Source organism: Euleptes europaea, chromosome 4 (assembly GCF_029931775.1).
Source record: "Euleptes europaea isolate rEulEur1 chromosome 4, rEulEur1.hap1, whole genome shotgun sequence".
NCBI classification, from domain to species: Eukaryota; Metazoa; Chordata; class Lepidosauria; order Squamata; family Sphaerodactylidae; genus Euleptes; species Euleptes europaea.
The window spans coordinates 63,594,764-63,611,452 of NC_079315.1; the positions used below are offsets into that span (position 1 = coordinate 63,594,764).

The 16,689-nt window shown below is 43.7% G+C and overlaps 1 protein-coding gene across 1 annotated transcript in view; it reads left to right on the forward strand.

Annotated features, from left to right (window-relative positions):
- The window catches only part of FBN2 (fibrillin 2), a 206,065-nt gene that overhangs the window by 11,154 nt on the left and 178,222 nt on the right, over positions 1-16,689 (forward strand). Inside the window, exons 3-4 of the mRNA XM_056847979.1 lie at positions 2,812-2,910; positions 6,183-6,278. Coding sequence (XP_056703957.1) covers positions 2,812-2,910; positions 6,183-6,278 — 195 coding nt within the window. The remainder of the gene's footprint in view (positions 1-2,811; positions 2,911-6,182; positions 6,279-16,689) is intronic.

A 16,689-nucleotide genomic window follows, 5' to 3' on the forward strand; every position in this document is an offset into this window, starting at 1 on the left:
CAAAAAACAAGCCAACAGCAACACAAGGCTACGTCACCAAACACAGGACCCCCCCCCCTCCCAGGTTGGTTATACTAAGCCAGCCCTGAATGTGGATTCAGCTGTGCTCAGAAAGAAATGCCCAGGCTTACCGAAGCCAACTACTTCCCAAGTGACAAACAAGCTTTGAACTACAAACTTCAAAAGATAAACCCAAACAAAAAGAGAAAAACCAATTAAAACCTGGTAAACCCAATAGAAAACTACCACTAAAATTTAAACTAAAATAAAAGAAGAGCTCTTCCTGGAGCGCACATCTGCAGCAGCACCCAACCAGAGCCAGAACCTTTCTTTTTTGCTATATCTGCACTTTTTGTCAATTGACCTAAATTATGTTAAAAGGATCCCAGGGTTTATAAAGGGCAAAAGGTTTAAATTGCATCCTCCTCTGAGAATCCCTTCATTGGTCCTTTCTAACCAGAAATACCTACAATCGTATTTTCCAAAAGGAAAATTTTTTGCTAGTGAAGAGCATGGCCCAGAGGAGGAGAATGGAGGCCAGCAGCAGTGGGGGTATATTAATAAATAGAGCTGATAAGCTGCCTCGTCAACATCCTGCAGACAACGAACCACTTATAGATCTTACTACCACCGCTGAAAGGAGTAAGAAGTCGGTCAAGTCTGCAGTAAGGAAACAGTTGAATAGTCCTTCCTCCTTGAAGAGTACTGTAAAGCATGATGCTTTTGAAGAGGATCTACTTGCTTCTTTTGGCGCATTACCCATTCATGAGCAAGATCACATGCTTATGAGGTTACAGTTGCTCATTCATGCTTTAAGCAACATTAAAGGTCAATTATCCTGGAGTAAACATGCTGAGATCACCCTGATTTCAAGACTTGGTTACCGTATATACTCGGGTATAAGCCGACCCGAGTATAAGCCGACCCCCCAAATTTGAGGCCAGAAAAGGGAATTTCTTATTGACCCGCGTATAAGCCGAGGGTCAATAAGAAATTCCCTTTACCGGCAATGCTGCGCTCTAAAATGCCGGCCGCCATTTTAGAGCGCAGGGCCCCTGCCCCAGGTCGCCCTCCCGCCGGCCTCCCAGGCCCTCCCACCCCACCCCAACCCACCCCACCCCAACCCCAGTGCCATCCAAGGGGGGGAGGGGGAAGAGCCCCTGAACACCCTACTTACCGGGAGACGCGGCGAATCGGCGGCGAGGCCTTCCTGGGCCGGCAGGAGGCCTTTCCAGGCCCCTGCCGGCCGGAGGAAGGCGCTTGGGCGCGTGGGTGGCGGCGGAGCAGCTGGCAGAGACCTCCTGCCGGCCCCTCCAGGACCCTGCCGGCAGGAGAAAGGCTCCCTGCCGCCTGGGCGGCGGCAGAGCGGCCGGCAGGGACCTTCTGCCGGCCCAGGAAGGTCCATGCCGGCAGAAGAAAGGCTCCCTGCCGCCTGGGCGGCGGCAGAGCAGCCGGCAGGAACCTCCTGCCGGCCCCTCCAGGCCCCTGCCGGCAGGAGAAAGGCTCCCGGGCGAGGCTGCGAGCGGTAAATTCCTCCCTCCCTCCTCCCTCCTCCCTCCTCTCCCCTCCCCTCCCCTACCGTATTGACCCATGTATAAGCCGAGTTCGGCTTTTTCAGCCCTTTTTTTGGGCTGAAAAACTCGGCTTATACACGAGTATATACGGTATCTCTTTATAGTGACTATTTCTCTACTTTTATGGAAATAAGATTGTGTGTGTCTTTAATGCCCTGCTTTGAAATAAGTATCATATCAGAATCCATAGTGCAGTGGTTTGAAGTCATCTGGGTGATCAGCATACAGCCTAACTACTTAGGGGAGGGGCCGTGGCTCAGTGGTAGAGCCTCTGCTTGGCATGCAGAAGGTCCCAGGTTCAATCCTCGGCATCTCCAGTTAAAGGGAGCAGGCAAGTAGGTGATGTGAAAGACCCTGGAGAGCGGCTGCCGGTCTGAGTAGACAATATGGACTTGGATGGACTGAGGAGGGTCTGATTCAGTATAAGGCAGCTTCATGTGTTCATGTATGTTCAGTGGAGACTATCTTTGCAACCCTGTATTTAATAACAGACCTTTTCTGCATCATATTGTCGAAGGCTTTCACGGTCAGAGTTCATTGGTTCTTGTAGGTTGTCCAGGCTGTGTAACCGTGGTCTTTTCTGCATGGGTTATTTGTTCCCCATCTGATGTTTTTGGGAAGCGAGTTTTTTCTCCCTGCAGCATTTTTTTCTGATCTTTCCCATACCTGTCTTGCTGCAAAGTTTTGTGAAAGATCTTAGCAATGCCTGTATGACTTCTGTGTTGAGCAGGAGAATCTGGATTTTTCCAGTCCTAGTGATACAAAAGTCATTTTTTCTTCCCCAGTCCCCATGCGGACAACCTCCCCAACATTGACATATACTGATATAACTGTATTTCACATTATCCATTATAGGTATTTTTTTTAAAAAAAATCTCGAACCCCCTCAATTGTATGGTGGGGGGGATGGCCACCACAGAGACTGGGAGAGAGAAAATGTGGGGAACTCGTAATCTAGAATCCCTGTTGCTGCTATACTGCATTGGCAACTGCAGCAACAAGGTGGCTTTCAAAGGAAAATGTCACTATGTGGAACAGTCTGCAGAGAAGGAAATATACTAAAATAATTTAAAAATGCAAAGGCAGCACATTTAAAAAAACTTTATTGTTTCGGAATATATACTGTTGTGTATGCGCTTGCTTTTTTGTGACTCTTTTAAACAACAGATTTCCCCCCCCCCCCCAAAGAAAACACCTCAGGACTAGAAGTATTACAATAAATTGTTTTCTTCCACAGCAATTTGTAGAAATAGTTGTGGCGACGGATTTTGTTCCCGCCCTAACATGTGCACTTGCTCCAGTGGACAGATATTGCCAACCTGTGGAACAAAATCAAGTAAGGATTGAGAATATATTTGATTTTTGTTACTCTTTAGCAGTTTTCCATTTTAATGTTTAGAATAAATGTAATATTTTAAATGCTTTAAAGTATATAAATATTACAGTTGCAGTACAATCTCCCTTTTTATCCTGCCTACGCATTCCTGCTAAGTTTGACAGTTCTGGGTGGGGAAATACCTGGAGATTTTGGGGGTGGAGCCTGGGGAAGGTGGGGTTTGGGGAGGGAAGGGACTTCAGCATGGTCAGTGCTATGGAGTCCACCCACCAAAGCAGCCATTTTCTCCGCGAGAACTGATCTCTATTACCTGGAGATCAACTGTAATAGCAGGAGATCTCCAGGCCCCACCTGAAAATGGGCAATCCTAATTCCTACCTAGGTAGTTTAAATTTATATGCTGAAGTGTCCTGCCTGATTCCCTTTTTCCACTCATCAGACCTGTGTTTAGGGAATAGTGGTACATATCTGATGATGAGTGTAAGGGACTGGCTGATTGTGTGCTATGACTTTTGTATGTGTGTGTATATACATATTTATATAAATAAAATATTCACCCTGATTCAGCTGGAGGCTATATGCATGAAGAAGCAAATTTCCATGTGTGTACATGTAGCTTGATGAGGAATTATGTATTCAGACTGATGCAGTGTACATAGTTCCTCAAGCAACCCAGCAGCCAAGGCCTACGCACTGATAGCAGAAACTGGCATTTTGCCAATTATTCTGAAGTGGAAGAGAGCCTGGATTCAGTCATCCTCCCTCACTCTGTTGTCCTTCCTCACCAAGTCGATTGGCTTATTTTGCTTGGCCAGAAGCGCACACCCTGGGAAGTTACATGCACTGCATATATTTTGAGAGTAGTGTTCAGAGTCTTTAAATAAAAGTAACAGTTAATTTGTTCTGCTTTATAAATTTTAATACTGTTTTCTGAAGGTGTAATTGTATACAAGGCACCAGACATAAAATAAAATACGCACAGTTCTAGAACCTAACAAGTATAAACAAAGCATAAGTTCAGGGTAATCACTTGATTACAAGCTTTGTTATATGAATAGAAGGAGTCGTACCACATTGCCATTTGATACTGATGCTGTCAGAAAAGGTCATGGGAGAGGGGAAGAAAAGAATAAAGAAAGTATTTTGTTATAAAAAGTAACAACATGGAGATTATTTTATACAATAAAACAACAAAGACAAATATCGGTGGGGGAATGAATAAAGTTAATTATGTTGTATTATATTAAGTGAAGGGATAAAATATATCATTTGTGTATTTATTGCACTGTTTCCTCACTTTTTGACTGCAAGTCCACCAAACAGCTCACAATATATATAAAATGCAAAATTCTGTTTATGTAACAAAAATACCTTTCAATATATTGAAACCATAAAATAAGAGGATGGGGAGAGAGGAGAGCAGATTGAAAATTTTAAATATTAAACTTAAAAAAACTCAAAGGAAATCAGAAAAATATATGAATAAATACCATATTTACTTGAAAGGAAGATGACCCCAAATGTAAGACAGCCCCACCCCCAAAAAAAGAGAAAGGGAAAAAGGAGAAAAATTATAACTACACATTCAACATGCTTTGCTCTTCTCCCTTGTACCTTCTGGCATGAACTGGAAGGCACAAGAGCTCAGGGAGGAGCTTGCCGCACCCCCATGACTTGCTGGACTGCAAGCAGCCTAGCATGCCATTCCAGGGAGTGGGGGTGGCGTGCTTCTCTCTCTGCTTCTCTCTGTGTCCTTGGCTACTGTGGAGGTAGAGGGACTAGCTGACCAGCTTCAAGTGGCCCAGTGAGTCAGCCAGTGGGAAAGGGTGTGGCACACTCTTCTTCATCCTTGGCTACCACTGAGGTAGAGAGAGGTGTCTACCAGCTAGCTGTCTGAACTTCAGACAGCCCAGGAAGCAAGATGTGGAGGGGTTGACGTGGAAGCAAGTGGATTAGGAGATCTCTAGGACACACCACCAGAAGTCTTGCTTTATAGAAAGCAGTGTTGTTTAATTTACAGTGCACAAAAGACAAACTGTCACGTACACTTCTCATCCACTACTACTTCCCCGCGACAGTGTTATGGTTACATAATAGACTGATATACATCCCAGCACCTGAAATCAGTTAGGCCACCTGCAGACCTGGCCACAGTATTACATCACCATACTGCTTTAAACTGGTTAGATGCAGTTCACCTGGGACCTTCAAGACTAATTGCTACCTCTTGCATCAGCTTAGATGTCCCAGATCTGACAGCACCTGTCAGCTGTCTGTCAGATTATTATGATCAACTTGATACTCTGACGGGTATGCTCCTGTCCACCTCCACGGCTTCTGCAGCAGGCTGTAAGTTGAGAGAGAGGAATGCTCCCCAGGAATGTACCCAAATGGAAGAGGACATCCCATTTTTTGCAAAGCAAAAAAGGAAGGAAAATATTGTCTTCCATTTCAGTAAATACAGTCATCTTTCCCACTAATGGAAAACATGGGATAGGGAAGGGATAGAAGGTGGAATCTAAACTGAGCCAGCAGCAAATGTCATTGTTGCAAACAATTAATTGCAGTAAGAATGGTGAAGCCATTAACTTTAAAGGGAAACTTAAAGTGACACCAGAAAGTGCAAGGGCCTGCTTAGAGATTTAAGGCGAAGCTGTTATGATCAGAAGAATTAAAGGAAAGAACACTTGCATATGGCAGCCTACACTGAAGAGGGGAAGGTTATAATTGTTTATTTTTTATAACTGCTTAAATCAGAGCACCATATACCGGTATATTGCCTTTCTGGAAAAGAAGCATCACTGAGAATACTGCATGTCTGAGGGAGGAGAGGGCAAACAGAAACATGTGTAAAGAATAATGGTGGTAGTAAGAGATCTGCATGAGAGAGGGAGGAAGAGAGAGCCCAGAGGTAGGCAGAGAGATAGGTTTGCGCATTGGGTGTAGGAGAAGTTGTGTGTGTTGGATTTTAACTGCCAAATGGCTGGCTACATGCTAATTGTTTATATTGTTGTACCTTAAAATACTGCAACAAATGCTTTATAATTGCCTTTTGATGTGCCCAAAAAGTGTGGTTATTTTTAGGGTGATTACTTGTCGGAACTTGGTTTATGTTGTAGTACTTGTCACAAATATTAGAATCGTGTTCAAATATGTATTTTTATTCTTGTAACATTGCATGCTTGTTTGGATGCCTGTGCTGTTTAGCTATATTTAGCTCCTTGCTATAATATAAGTAATTAGTATAATGAACTGTTTGTGTTTTACTGCAGTACAACAGTGCAGTATCAGATGCATGAATGGTGGTACCTGTCTGGATGACCAGTGCCAGTGTCAGAAGGGATATATCGGCACTTTCTGTGGACAACGTACGTAATTTTTTGTTGTTGCTTGAGATCTGTTTGAGTAACCCTTACTTATGTATGCTAGTCCTGTTAATTTATGACAATAAGAATTGCTTTGCTGAATCAGAATACAGACAATAGTCAACAATAGTCAGCCAGATGTTTCAGCAAAGCATGATTGAAGTCTTCTTGTCCTGTGGTAAGAGCCATTTAATAAATTGTTCATCTAGGCCAGATTTACCATAGCTTCAAATAAACAAGGCTATCCCAGCCTGTTAAAAACTTTATTTTATCCATAATATATATACAATTTTTGATTTTTTTTTCTATTTGCATGATAAATAATGTTAATAATCCTCTGAATATTGTTAGACAGCATCTTTTAATAAATTGGTTTATATTTATATAATTAACAGCTATTTAATATTACTGTGATATATTTCTGTTTAAAGTTTATAATCCAGATTGCGGATCTTTGTCTTTCTTACTAATCACTGTACCATATTAAGATAAGACCATGAAAGTGTATCAGGTCAGCTGTTTAAAAAGTCTGTTAATACAGGAACTGAAATTTGCCAGAAGTGTTTACTTTTCTAGCTGTATGAAAACACACTGGTTTTTTGGCGGTACAGTCTGTGGGACCTGATCTGGATGACTCAGGCTCGCCTGATCTCATCAGATCTCAGAAGCTGAGCAGGGCCAGTCCTGACTAGTACTTGGATGGGAGACCACCAAGTAATACCAGGGTTGCTATGCAGAGGAACACAATGGCAAACCATCTCTGTTAGTTTCTTGCCTTGGGGTCCTACTGGGTTGACATAGGTCAGCTGTGACTTGATGGCACTTTACATACCACAGTCTGTGGACCTGGCTGTGATATGTGATTTGATGGTAAGTTTGGGGTGAGCCCATCGAACAGTCATGAGGATGTATATAAAACCATCTGGTCAGCTATGTAGCATCATGAATGAAATCCAGCGTTTTTAATCATATAGAAAAATGTTCTTCTTGACTGTCCATCTCACCAGAGAACTTCCAATTACCCACTGGAAAAAAAAGGAACAGACTTACAACTTTTGCAAGTGCTTCCATTAGCTTTAGAATGTGTGCTTAGAATGGTGTCATGCTGAAATTGAACCTCCAAATAAATCACTTGGGGAGGGAGGTGAGGTTTCAGCTGCTGAAACGAAGCCCCCCCCCCAAGGGAAGACATTTATACTCTAAATTAGCATGATGTTGATGTATCTAGTACAATATTAGCAACTATTGTGCTATCTACATTGAAAAATCTAGAATCTGTGTTAGAAAAGTGCTGGGAAACTGAAAGAAAGTTCAGTGTAAAGGGTCCATTGAAATAATTGTGGGTTGCCCATCAAAAAACACTTGAGTACAGTAAGGTTTTATAAATTGTGTGAATACTGAATAATGGACAGTAAATAATGAGAATTTATCTTATAATATTGTATGTAGTATGTGTGTCTATCTGTGTACAGGTTGAATTTCCTATCAGTGTAATTCTGATGAAGTGTTAAATTTGTATAACAGGAGATAAAACACTTGAAATTTCCATGAATACACTATCAGGCTTTGAGAACCTTTAGCAAAATTAGTTTCTTGTATTTCTGTAGACTTGTCTGCTCACTGAGATATTTTTTATATTACTTATTTATACCCTTCCTCTAAACAGCATATTAGTTGCATAGTGAACAATTAAGTTTCACTGAAAAACAGTGATCTTTCCAGGGCCTTTCTGTTAAATTGATAGTTGCATGTGGATTTGAAATTCATGCAATCAGTACACCCCTCCTTTACATGAAAGGAATATTAGGTTTCTGCCCACATGCACTTTCTTGAATTCACTTGCAAGTTACAGTTTTGAACAGTAATTTTAAAAATCCCTTTTCGATGGGGAGTGGCTGTGGCTTAGTGGTAGAACCTCTGTTTGGCATTCAGAAGGTCCCAGGTTCAATCCCTGGCATCTCCAGTTAAAGGGATCAGGCAAGTAGGTGATGTGAAAGACCTTTTCTTGAGACCCTGGAGAGCCGCTGCTAGTCTGAGTAGACAATACTGACTGATGGACCAAGAGTCTGATTCAGTAGAAGGCAGCTTCATGTGTTCATGTGATACAAAGAAGCCAGACTCTATGTAAGTTTCTTTACCGGAATTGTTTTACATTCAGGGTCATCATATTTTCAGGTTGATATAGTACTTGCTGTCAAACCCACAAATATTATTTTCCTTCTTTTCATGCCAGTGTGCTTAGAAATGGATAAAAAGAACTCTGAAGATTTGTTTTATCAGTATGCTATAGTATATAGTGCATTGAATAGGCTTTTTGGGAAGTGTGAAGGCGAACGGAAGTGGGAGTAGCATTCAAAAGTGTCAAATTTTAAGGCTCTCAATCATTGTATGGAAAATATGGAAAGACTTGTTTCCGTCAACTGCAGTTGAACCATTGATCTAAAGAATGTTCCTTTCATTTCTTATAAAACTAAAATGACCACCAGATAAGATAGGGGCATTGTGAAACCCCTACATAGCTTGGGACCAGGGTATCTTCTCCCATATTTTTCTGGGAATTAAGATCACAGGGAGAGGCCCTGTTGACTGTCCCATCAATCAAAGAAGCACTTTTGGTTGGTACACAAGAGAGCCTTTTTTCAGTGGCAGCCCACAATTACAGAACAACTTCCCCAGGGAGGTGCACCTGGCTCCCTCACTTTCAGTTTTCAGGAGGCAGTTGACAGTTTTATTTAGGACTGCATTTGGTTAAGTTTATTAGCAGTCCTGAATTGTGATTTTAAATCTTGGTTTTTATGTTTTTAATGTATTTAATGTATTTTATCTATGCTGTAAACCACCCTGAACTCTGTAAGGAAGAAAGGCAGTAAATAAATAAACTATATTGGTTCTTGTAGGTTATCCGGGCTGTGTAACCGTGGTCTTGGAATTTTCTTTCCTGACGTTTCGCCAGCAACTGTGGCAGGCATCTTCAGAGGATTAACACTGAAGGACAGTGTCTCTCAGTGTTAATCCTCTGAAGATGCCTGCCACAGTTGCTGGCGAAACGTCAGGAAAGAAAATTCCAAGACCACGGTTACACAGCTCGGATAACCTACAAGAACCAATGAACTCTGACCGTGAAAGCCTTCGAAAATAAACTATACATAAATTTAAATACATAAACGGGGGTTAACAAATTACAGCCTTTCCCCTCAGAATTACACAACATGATTTATGGAGCAGCAGGCAGAACTGGAGATTTTATTTATTTACCAATTTTCTAACCATTTTCTAGACCAGGCGGTTAATGATTGGTTTCCAATGAAGAAATAATCAAAGGCATTGCTTCCCAAAACAGGCTTTGATCCTTCTTAGTAGGGTGCAAATGATTCCAAAGACCAGCGTGGGAGCTCCTAATCAAGGGATTAAGCCAGGCAATGTCAGCAGTAGTTGGGCAGATAGGAATCCTCATTCAACTCCAAGTTACACTGTTGTTGAGTTTGTGGAGGAGGAGAGCAGAAGTAGTACACTCATACATTTCGTGTTTTTCCCCTGTTTTCTCTCTTCATTCTGTTCCCTCCCCCTTTCTTCATTTGATTTCTTTATCCTCCTTTGTTTTTTAGTGGTTGCCTCCCACTGAGAATAAAAATCTGATCTTGCTATAAAATATACATAGCTTGATCTCTGTTCTAGTGAGGCTGCTTTGCAACATCAGCGTTTGAGGTTATTTTTGTGAAATGTGCAGATTAGGGTTATGTATACCAAAGTGCATTTAATGTGAAAATTAGAAAAACATTATTCTTTCAAAATATTGTCGAAGGCTTTCACGGTCAGAGTTCATTGGTTCTTGTAGGTTATCCGGGCTGTGTAACCGTGGTCTTGGAATTTTCTTTCCTGACGTTTCGCCAGCAACTGTGGCAGGCATCTTCAGAGTAATAACACTGAAGGACAGTGTCTCTCAGTGTCAAGGGTGTAGGAAAAGTAATATATAGTCAGAAAGGGGTTGGGTTTGAGCTGAGTACTGTCCTGCAAAAGTAATGTGCTAATCATTGTCCTGTAAGTATCAAGATAATGTGCTAATGAGGGTATGGTATGTTAATATGGAACCAATTGTATCCTGAAGTGATCTGTTAATGTGTGTAATCCAAAACTAATCTGCATGGCTATTGTTGAATGTTGTCTTTGTTAGTCTGGAGGTTTTCAGAACAGGAAGCCAAGCCTTATTCATTCTTAAACTCTCCTCTTTTCTGTTAAAGTTGTGCTGATGTTTATGAATTTCAATGGCTTCTCTGTGTAATCTGACAAAATAGTTGGTAGAATTGTCCAGTCTTTCAGTGTCTTGGAATAAGACCCTGTGTCCTGTTTGTGTCAGTCCATGTTCAGCCACTGCTGATTTCTCAGGTTGGCCAAGTCTGCAGTATCTTTCATGTTCTTTTATCCTTGTTTGTATGCTGCGTTTTGTGGTCCCGATGTAAACTTCTCCACAGCTGCAAGGTATACGATATGCTCCTGCAGAGGTGAGGGGGTCTCTTTTGTCTTTTGCTGATCGTAGCATTTGTTGTATTTTCTTGGTGGGTTTAAACACTGTTTGTAGGTTATGTTTTTTCAAAAGTTTCTCCATCCTATCAGTGACTCCTTTAATAAATGGCAAGAATACCTTTCCTATGGGAGACTGTTTTTCCTGAGTTTTCTGATTTTTGTTTGGTTTAATGGCACTTCTGATTTCATTCTTGGAGTAGCCGTTTGCTAGCAGTGCGTGATTTAGATGATTAGTTTCTTCCTTGAGAAACTGTGGTTCACAGATCCGTCTTGCACGGTCCATTAATGTTTTGATTATTCCTCTTTTCTGTCGGGGGTGGTGGTTGGAGTTTTTGTGTAAGTAGCGATCTGTGTGAGTTGGTTTCCGGTAGACCTTGTGACCTAACTGAAAGTTTGTTTTACGGATGACAAGGGTATCAAGAAATGGGAGTTTACCCTCAATTTCCTTTTCCATGGTAAACTGAATGTTTGGATGGACCAGACTGTAGGTTTGTAAGGTGCCGATTCTAATGCTGTCTTTTCAAAATATTCCATGTAAAAGTTTGCTATGGGAAGTCCACTCAGTCCTGTAATAGCAAACTTTTACATGGAATATTTTGAAAAGACAGCATTAGAATCGGCACCTTACAAACCTACAGTCTGGTTCAGGTTCGTAGATGATACATTTACTATTTGGAGCCATGGTGAAGAAAAATTAATGGACTTTCTAAACCATCTTAATAATATCCATCCAAACATTCAGTTTACCACGGAAAAGGAAATTGAGGGTAAACTCCCATTTCTTGATACCCTTGAGAAGAAACTAATATAATGCTGCTAATATAACTAAAATATCCATAATATAATAAACCAAGCACTACTCTATCTAAAATCTGCCTGATTGTCACTTCCCTCCCTCACTGCGATTTACACATTGGAGTGTTTTTTCCATCTTTGAAATTGTTACATTCCAGCAAGCGTCCAGTTCTTCTGTATTTTTGTCATTATTATAATGCATTATAATAAGCATAGGTTTCTTTAACCTTATCAAGCCAATTATTTAAATCAGGCAGTTTTTTGCCTTTCCAATATCTTGCAAGATTTGTTCTTGCAACTGTTAGTATATGGAAAAACATAACTTGAAAATAATTTAATAAAATTGTTTCTGGTCTTACTGGAATAACAATTTCAAGGCTGCTGGATATGATTTCAATCACTTTCATCCAATATGTTTGGGTTCTACTGCAGCTCCACCACATGTGTAGAAAGGTAATGCCTGCTCTTGTCAGCTCTTGGAAGCTAGCAAGGTTGGTACTTGAATGGGAGACCTCCAAGGAAGACTCTACAGAAGAAGGCAATGGCAAAGGGAGACATTATGGGGGTTGTCATGGAGGGGAAAGGCAAAATAGTGGTGGAGGAGAAATGAGATGCCCCCCTGCAAGTCCTTGTATCTAAGACACTTGTCTTAGCTATTATCTAACAAAAGTGAAATTCCCCATCTGAGCAGAATAGGGCTGTCAAAAAAAAAAAATTCGGTACAGTTCGGATTCGGCCGAATTTGGCCCTTGTGGGTTCGGTACGTGCCGAAGTCCAAACTCCCCCACTTCGGATCCGTTCAATTCGGCGGGAATTCAAAGTTCGAAAAAAAATTCGGCCGAATATTGCCAGTTAAAGTCCAAACAATGAGTCTCGGGTGGCGGCTGCGGGGGGAGGGGCATATTTTGAGCGGGACGTCCAAAACTTTCATCATTGCTTATTTTGACCCTAAATGAAAGGACCACCAATTTTGGTAACGATGGGTTCCCAGGGAGGCGAGATATGGAACCGGGAACCCCCCCCCCATTGCCCATCGCAAAGCATAGAATAGACCGTCCGTGACTCGGCTGCATTTGCAAGTTAGAACAAATGATGCAATGCAACACATTGGACTCAGAGAGCCCACACACGCAATTCACATACTGCATCCCGGGGTGAGGCGCGAAAGATAAGCATTGCACGACTAAAAGTGGTTGAAGGAAGGGAAATACATTGGCCCCCCTTCCTTTTTTCTGTGTGTTTTCTCCCGTCTATATCTTCCACTTTGAGTTGTGGCCGCTGCCCAGCGGCTTTTGGCAAGCCCCGGTTGCAAAGATTGGAGGGGGTCGGGGGCGAAAGTAACGCTGGATTCACGACCATTAAACGCGACTTCCCCTGCCTTTCAGAATGAGGTCCGTGGTTGCCTAAGCCGTTTGATGGAGAAGATGGATCACAGGCTGCAAGCGCTGCGCTGCAGCTCGCTGTCCACGTTACGGACAGCCTAGTAACTGAGTGAAGAAGCTGCCCACCCCAAGTGGTGGTGGGGGCTTCGGAAACATCACTGTAAGGTGATGCCCCCCCCCCGCAAAAGATGGACATCCGACTCAAAGCCCAACCTTCTTTTTAAATCAGAAAACCAGGTACCATTCGCTTAGGTGAAAGCAACCTTGTTTGATAGCTGTCAAATCGCCGGCCGCAGTCAGAGACCGAGTGCTCCCGGCCGTGAAATTGACATGTGCTAGACCGGTGTCCGTGACAGCTCTGTCTGTGGCGACTGGCGAGGCAGAAGTACCCTACACCTCCCCAAGGAGTTGCAGTAGCAGAATAATGTTAGACCGTGAAGAATTGTCCTTGTGGCGGGGTGAAACGGAAGCTCAGCCAGGCCAGCTGTCAGTCACTAACCCCAGCGCCCCAATCTCTGAGAAACGGTTTTGGGAAAGGAAGAAGGGGAGAACGGAAAGCTTTGCTCCCCCACCTCCCTCTCCCTCTCCCCCTCCCCCTCTGAGGAAGTGTTTTCTCAGTGTGCTTTAGACTTTCAAATCTCCCCCCCGGCAACTCCCGTCATTCCCCATCCCCACCCCTACACGCCGCGCGTAGCTCCGCCCCAGCACTGGTCCTCGTGCAAGAACATGGTGGCGAGAGCAAGACACGCCCTGCATTGGAGGGGCGTTGAGATGGAGGAGATGCTGAGGATCATTGTCCGACGTGGGCTGGCCTTTAAGGTGACCATCAGCGACCTCCCCCAACGCCCCTTCTTTACGAGGGTGGCGCGACTTCTCTCTCGCGCGGGATACGCGCGGAGGAGCGCTGCTGCCTGTTATAGAAAGTTCAACCTCCTCTACAACTCCCTCCTGAGATACGAGATGGAGGGGGGGGAAAGACCACCCCACTACGACCGGCTGGTGGAGGTTCGCGATGCGTCCCACACGGAGATGGACGTTCATGTGGGTGAGTCAATCGCTTTACCTAGATCTTTTGTTTTGAAGTAATGGGCTTGTTTTGTTGGACTAATGACACATTAGGGACCATTAACGCACATTTACACAGTTAAATGGGAACATCTGGTCCTGCCTCAGGCTTTTATTCCAACTTCAGGTGACCTTGTAGTTCCAGGTTGAGTCACTCTCCCTTCTCAGTTTTGGATTTGTATTTGAAAGCCCTTTGACATATCCCGGGGTGTAAGCTTTCAAGAGTCCAAGCTCCCACCCTCAGACCAAGGGGATCTTAAGACATGACACTCTGCAGATCTGGTTGGTCTTCAAGTTCAAGGTGCTTATGGAATTCAATTGAATGACCTCGCCCTCCTTCATTCTCCCTTTCAGGGCACTTTCTTTTGTGGAATTCCCAACTCTAACTTCCCCTTCTCTGCATTCTGGTGAACCTCAGTCACCTTTGCAAAACCACGGTTAGGGTGGGGGTGCAGGTGAGGGTTTCCCTGGAGAATTAGGGGTGGAGCATGAGGAGGGTGGGGTTTGGGGTGGATGGGCATTCCTTGGGTTAAGGTGCCATTGAGAAGACCTTTCACAGTTGCTGTTTTCAAAGTGTGCTGGAGATCCAATGTGATATCTCCAGCTACCGCCTTGAAGATGGATAACCCAAGCACTCTTCAAACCAGACCCTGCGCCCTCACACCTCCTGCCCACTTGCCATCCCTGTGTCACCTTCTCATCCCAACCTCAACTCTGCACAGGAGATTCTATCATGTTCCTACCTCCTTGCATTCCTAAGCATCAGATTCACAGGCACTCAAGCAGCGCCGTGAAGGGAGGACAATTTCATATTCTTCCCATCATGGTAGCTGGCCAATGATGCAAGGAATTAATTGGTTTTATTTTTGCCCCCGCATCATGGACAGAGAAGGTCCAAGCTTCTCCTCCCAGCTTCATCCAAGCCTTGTGGAATAATTTTCTGAAAGTTACCACTTACTGGTTTTTGTGCTGCATGCATGTCGAATCGTTGATTATTGTGTCAGATGAGCTCTGGTCTTCCTGATAACCTAGAAAGATTTGGTTTCTCCCTTCTGAAATGTTTGCACTCTCCAAGTGAGTGCATGGTATGAACCGAAGAAGGTGAATGTGTCAAAACAGTGCTTTGTATCATGGGCCAGGTATGAGGACACCACAGAGAAGCATATAAAAGAGTTATTAATTTTTATTCAGGCGGCATCACATTCCTGGCCAATTTTAGTGCACAAGGTGGGGTACAATGTTTCCCTCAACTTGGGATCTCTCGCATTTAATGCCCCTTCTCATATCATGAGCATTTGCCCGTCATCGCAGAGTGTTGATCTCCTGACCCGGGATGCAGAAATCATACCCTTAATGAAAAGTTTGGCATTTTGAGGGGTGGGTGGGGTCTCAATTGGGACGGCCACTTAAATTCCCTCCCCTTACCACTGCTCCCCCAGTGTTGTGAAGTGTTGATTGTCTCTGCCCAAAATGTTCCCTGCTTGGAGCGACGATTTAATGAACCGGCATGCTTCCAGAGCGCATCATAATGAGTGAATCAAGATCAAAGGATTCAGCAGGGTAAGACTAACCTACCTGCTGAACTTTCCAATGAGAATGCCACATTACTAAACAGTTTGAGCCAAAGTCTGGAATTGGATAAATTAACAGGGGTTGCAAGCCACCATTACAACTCGTCAAAGCGGGCAGCAGCACAACGCTAACTCACACATCCAGAGAGGAAGTCAAAGAGTGGCACTGAGTGCAATTTCTGGGTGGCCTTGCGTTATAGTAACCATGCTCCTTCTCTCTCTCCGTCTCCCCACAGAGGCGGAAAACCGAATGGCCATGGCGGGACGCCAGGGCATTCATCAGTGGCTCCACGAGCGGTGAGTATGGAGGTTACGCTGGGTAGAACCGTTATAGGAAATGTTGCCATCCCCCCGTTTGCCATCATTTCACATACCTTAAAGGCCCACTTTCTGTGCCCCTTTCCATCTCCCTCCGACCCGCGGCTTTAAATACACAGTGTGTGTCTCGGACTGTGTCCTGCCCTGCAGTTAGCAGAGACACAGCGAGCCTATGAGCGTCTGCCCACACAGCATGCTTCCCCCATGAATGGCCGCTTCTACATGTCGCAATGTCATAATCTGGTCTTTATGTCAATTGAAAGTATTGATCCATTAACAAGGCCAAGAGTACAGTAGCACCTTAGAGCCTTACAAAAAAAGTGATGGGAGGGTATGAGCTCTCGTGAGCCACTGCTCACTTCTTCAGATAAGACGGTGAGCCGTGGCTCACCAAAACTCATGCCCTCCCATCACTTATTTCTGTAAGGCTTTAAGGTGCTACTGGACTATTGCCCTTTTTGACTGCCACCAGAAGACTAACGCGGCTGCCCCCTGTGAATAATCTCACTGAACAAGGTTTTCCTCTTACAGAGACCATGGCCATGGGACAGATTGCGAACTCTGGGAGGTGGTGGGAGAACTGCGTGCCTCCGGTGAGTCCTTTCAGTGATTTGACCTATCTTTCTAGATTAAGAGGGACCACAATTGAAGCCCACATTGCTTAACCCACTTAGAAGAGGCCAGGCTACCACTATCTGTGTTCTCTTCTCCAAATCTCAAATCCCCCCCTCACCCGCACGTGACTTGCCACAGAAGCATAGC